At 46.0% G+C, this 5,040-nt stretch overlaps 1 protein-coding gene across 1 annotated transcript; it reads left to right on the forward strand.

Annotated features, from left to right (window-relative positions):
• Positions 1 to 139: 139 nt before the first annotated feature.
• Positions 140 to 2,287, forward strand: LOC136494779 (probable transcription factor MYB58). Its single transcript, XM_066490955.1, has 3 exons — positions 140 to 612; positions 898 to 1,150; positions 1,328 to 2,287. The coding sequence occupies exons 1-3, from the start codon at positions 365 to 367 to the stop codon at positions 1,922 to 1,924; spliced, it is 1,098 nt and encodes a 365-aa protein (XP_066347052.1). The 5' UTR covers positions 140 to 364; the 3' UTR covers positions 1,925 to 2,287.
• Positions 2,288 to 5,040: the final 2,753 nt, after the last annotated feature.

Here is a 5,040-nt window from a genome sequence, read left to right on the forward strand (position 1 = left end):
GCAAAAGAACGCCTGGATTTTTGCCAGGTTGCAATAACAAAACAAAATGTTTTATTTCCCACGCCATGTGTCGGAGGCTAGACAGTAGGCACGAAGTATCCTTTCCTTTCCTTGGTCCGCGGAAATCGGAGGTCGTGGGGGTGGGACGAGCGGTTAACCACCCGCGGTCGTGCGCCCGCTCCATCGACGCTGGCGGCGCCCCTTGGGAATCAAACCCGTCCGTCGGATCCCAGCCGGACGCCCCCAACAGCGCCACGTGCGCCACTCGCTCGCCCCCGCCCGGGCCCCATAAGGAGCACGACGACACAGACAGCGCTCTCCCGCAACACTTCGACTGCCTGCGAGATCGCTTAGCGTGGAGGCAATGGCTCGAGCACCTGGCGGCGCCCGGCGGCGGGGCGGAGGCAGCGGCAGGAGGGACGCGGCGGCGGGCAGGGGCGAGGCGGTGCGGAAGGGGCACTGGACGGCGGAGGAGGACGCGGTGCTGCTGGAGCACGTGCGCGTGCACGGGCCCCGGGACTGGAGCTCCATTCGATCCAAAGGCTTCCTGCCGCGCACCGGCAAGTCCTGCCGCCTCCGCTGGGTGAACAAGCTCAGGCCAGACCTCAAGACGTACGCGCAAACCCCCTCCCTTTGTTTTCTCCCCTCTGATTCACTTCTCCTTCGTGTTGCTTAGTTTGAGTGCACTGTGAATTCTTAACTGCATTTGCATTGTTATAATTGATGCAATTCTAGTTGTCATAATTTCGTTTTGCTTAGGTTTAGGCTGCACTGATCCTGAACCATTCCTCCCACCCCTCGTATTCTCTTCTCTGCACTGCGCTTGATTTGTTGTGTTCTGCATTTTGTGCACGGTTCATCACAAATTCACCGTGGTGATCGGGCGCCTTGCAACAGTGGCTGCAAGTTCTCTGCAGAGGAGGAGCGGGTGGTGCTGGAGCTGCAGGCGCAGTTCGGGAACAAGTGGGCGAGGATCTCCACCTACTTGTCGGGCAGGACGGACAACGACGTCAAGAACTTCTGGAGCACCCGCCAGAAGCGGCTCGCCAGGCTGCTGGGAACGCCTCTCCGCGGCCGGTCCAGCAGGAGCAGGAGCGCCAGGGCGCAGGCGCCTGTTGCCTCCTCTCTGGAGTCGCGACCCGCCACCGTGGTAAAGCCCTCGCAAGTTTGCAGCACACATTGCCCGCTCCTCTTTCTTGGCTACTTGTTTTACAAGTCTTGTCCCTCGCAATTCACTGACATAAATTTTCAGAAGTGATAATTTGCAGTTTGGAATTTGATGGCATTTTCTTCTTTTTTTTAACATGAATCCCTGATGCGTCGTCAGGTTCCCTGCCTGGATCAAGTTCCATTGGAGGGCAGCTCCTCTGGTGTTCACCCATGCAGAGCAGCAATACCATTCATGGACGCACAGAAAGTTCCATTGGAGGGCAGCTCCCCTGGTGTTCACCTATGCAGCGCAGCAACACCATTCATGGACGCGCAGAGTGCTGCACTGGCCCCGTACGATTGGGCAGGCTCCGGGCTTGTCGGTTTCGACGGAGCACTGCCGCTGCCCTCCGACAGCCACGCGTGCTCGTCGTCCAACGCTGCCGCACTGCCACCACTGCTGCCGTTCGACCAGCCTCCGTACCCTCTGCTCGACTTCCCAGGGCTACCACCGGCGGGCTGGAACATGGCTCCTGGGTTCGCCAACGCCGGCGCTATGGACCATCTCGCCTACCAGGAGCTGCTGCCGGTGACGCAACCCGCTCCAATGATGCTCCCGTTCTTCGGCACGGAGTACCCGCACGGCGGCGTCAAGGCCGAGCTTCCGGACGCGGCGCCCGACAACTTCTTCGAGGACCTGCCGCCGGACATGTTCGACTCCCTTGATCAACCGCCGCCGCCACTGTCACCGCCTGCGACGAGCTCTGGATTTTGAGATTGGCCTTTCTTATCACGAGTGCCGTAGTTGCCAAACTTGCCATTGAGGCATTGATGATTGACCATTGTTTTCTGGTTGGGTATTTGCCTGCTCTGACGCTGCTGACCAGTACTAGGCTAGTAGCGGCTATTGAAAGTTGTAGCCTTGTAGATTGCAGGCAACTTAACTTCTGCGATGCTTCAAATTTGAGCTTTGCGTTGGACATGGAAACTGCAATGCTTGTAACCATAGTTGCAAGATGCATTAAGTATTAATCACATGTATGTGATGTATGCAAATCTTAGTATGCTGTAGGATTAAGATCGTATCAGAGATGCGAGAAGTTTAGCATGTAAGTACTATGTAACAGTGTTAGTGCCATTTGGGGGTTTTATGCAAGAAGTTTTTACCGATCAAGAATTCATGAACAGCGAACTTCATTTCCTTGTGACAAACTTTTTTTGTTCTTGATCTAAAATTGACGGGTTTGGCTTCCAATTGTTTACTGAAGAGGTGACACGTGCGGCGGCTCACATGAGTCATGACTAACTGAAACGGACCATCATAGGACTCAACCATGTTCAATTTTGGGTTCTCATCGTACAACAGCCCTGACTGTATCTAACGATAGATACAAATTGTTCAAGATGTTAACACGTCTTGCGTTTCCTTTAGAACAAATGAAAAAAAGATGGAGATATCCTAGAGGATTAGAATTCTATAGGAAAAATTCATATGATCCCCTTTGAGATAAAAAGATTGGGTTGTTACAAAACCTATGACATTCATACGAGATGTCTTGTTTTATAGGAATTTTGGAGGAATTCTACCAAAAGTTTGGACCTCGTGGAAAGTTGCCTTTGTATCACGTTCTCATCGATTTTTTTTCGTGTTTCTTGCACTTCATCCGAACATTTGATCTTACAGTTCCATGTATTTTTCGATCCATAGGATTCAAGATGTTAGGACATTCAATTCATGCATGTATTTTATCTCTACATTCCAAAGAGACACTAAAACTTTGACATGTGTTTTATTTAGAATAAACGTATTAAAAACTAAAAAAATAGAGGTACAAAAAATTGCAGAGCCCTGAGGTATTATGCTACCTACTATTAAGCAAGTATAATAAAAAGTTGTAGGTGGTTTTGCACACTGAGGTGGAGGAAAGAGCTGTAAGTTTACAGCCAGCTTATACACAAAAATCAAAAAAATTTATGAGATAAATAAATAGACCATATTTGAGCCAACTAATATATGAGTGGACTGGAATGTAGGTTGTAAATTTACATACAACCAGCAACAGGTTGTGTTATTAACCTTGCTTTTAGGGCAGCTCCAGCAATTAACTCATGAGCTAGCTCTAAGTATTTTTTAATATTTTAATAGAAGAGAGAGAAGCTAGCTCTTGATCAAGAGCTAGACTTATACACACATTCCAAGATCATACGAGGGTGTCATGTGGGGCTATTTATGTTATGAGCTATATGCTAAAAGTTATCACTATTAAATATATTGGCTTAGAGCTAGTCAGGCCTATCTCAGTGGGAGTTTATGCGAGTTTTATTTGCATGAAATAGCTTGCCACATAGGCATTTTTTATGATATGATAGTGTATTTAAGAAGAGAGATAAGAAATAAGTTTTATCTGGATAAAACTCTCTTGGCACAATTACCAACTATCAATGAGTCATGAAATTAAATGCCTGTAAAACTATAGAATAAAACTTTACATTAAGAGCGAGAGTTTCATCCACGTTTGATTGTCTTGAAAACAACGTAACAAAACTATCCGCCGAGACTCGCGTAAGGCCTTCTGCAGCGTGGAGGCGGTGCAAAAAAAATGAATGGGTCCCACGGCGATCAAATGGGCATCGGACTGTGAAGCTGCAGTGTCGAAAAAAGTTAGCACCGTAGCCATCAGTACACGTGGGGACCACAAGAAATAAAATAACAAGCCATCCAGTACACGTCTATCTCCGAGGTAAGGCCAAAGAGCAACGAAAAATAGTTTTTTAAGAACTGGGCATCGGCTGGGCAGCGGAGCAAGTACTTGCATCGCTCCCGTTTTTGTTGGCATCGTTGCGAATTGGGACCGTGAGCCACAGCGTGGAAGTGATGCCTAGATGTTCTCTCTCTTTTTTTAGCACTACTTAAGTTATACACTGCAGAGGGCCTAAGTAGCTTATTCCATTGCTGGGGGGGAGTTGGTCTAGCCTTCTCGTGCTTTGTGTTCGTTCGGCCCATGGCTTATGATGAATACCGTAGATGAATGGTGCTTCGAATTGTGTCTCTATTGATGACAAGTTTTTCTCTTAAATCAGATTGCTTCTCCATGTCGAGCATTCCACAAATGACCATGGTATCTATCTGCATCAGTCACTTCTGGTAACTTGATCGTGTTGCTTCTAGGGAACATCTGAAAAGGAGTCATGTAAGAAAATGGAATATGCTAAAGTGTAGTGAGAGGTTTATGACATCATATTATTTGTATGCATTATACCTAATGAGAAATGGAAAGTTAACAACACTGCCCATAAGATTGTTGACTCTTGGAGATGCTCTCATTTTTTTTAGATAATGGATATTTTATACCCAGCTTTATCTACTAAATATAGAATTAGACCAATAACTACAGAGTTCGAGTCTTAGACACGTAAAGGAGCTGTAAAGGAGATGCTCTCATGGAGTTAAACTTGCCTTAAGTTTAACTAGTCATATAGAAATTAGTTAGTACTCCAAATAAATATTAATATTTATATATCTTATGAAGTATTAATATTTGCATCTCTAAATAAATTTATTATGAAAGTATATTTTACGATTAATGTAACAAAGCTTATTACACATCATAAGTATTAGTATTTTTATACATACTTGTTCAAATTTTAAGCAAGATGTGCACTTGTTTTGAGACAGCGGAAGTATGATCCCGTGCTAAAATAACAAAGAAGATATTGGCCGATGGGATATTAGCAATTTTTCAAAAAGGAAATCATCACGTGCTAAAATAACAAAGAAGATATTGGCCGATGGGATATTTGCAATTTTTCAAAAAGGAAATCATCACCTTGCGCTTGCTATCAACATCGAGATGGGGGAGAAAAAAAAATCAGCCATGCGCTTGCTATCAA

This window comes from Miscanthus floridulus, chromosome 11 (genome assembly GCF_019320115.1).
Source record: "Miscanthus floridulus cultivar M001 chromosome 11, ASM1932011v1, whole genome shotgun sequence".
Classification (NCBI taxonomy): domain Eukaryota; kingdom Viridiplantae; phylum Streptophyta; class Magnoliopsida; order Poales; family Poaceae; genus Miscanthus; species Miscanthus floridulus.

Bases quoted from the DNA above. Each gene is read 5' to 3' on its own strand.
- LOC136494779 (XM_066490955.1), top strand. From the start codon at position 365: ATGGCTCGAGCACCTGGCGGCGCCCGGCGGCGGGGCGGAGGCAGCGGC. The intron at 613-897 runs GTACGCGCAAAC...GCCTTGCAACAG, and splicing joins CTCAGGCCAGACCTCAAGAC to TGGCTGCAAGTTCTCTGCAG. The intron at 1,151-1,327 runs GTAAAGCCCTCG...ATGCGTCGTCAG, and splicing joins AGTCGCGACCCGCCACCGTG to GTTCCCTGCCTGGATCAAGT.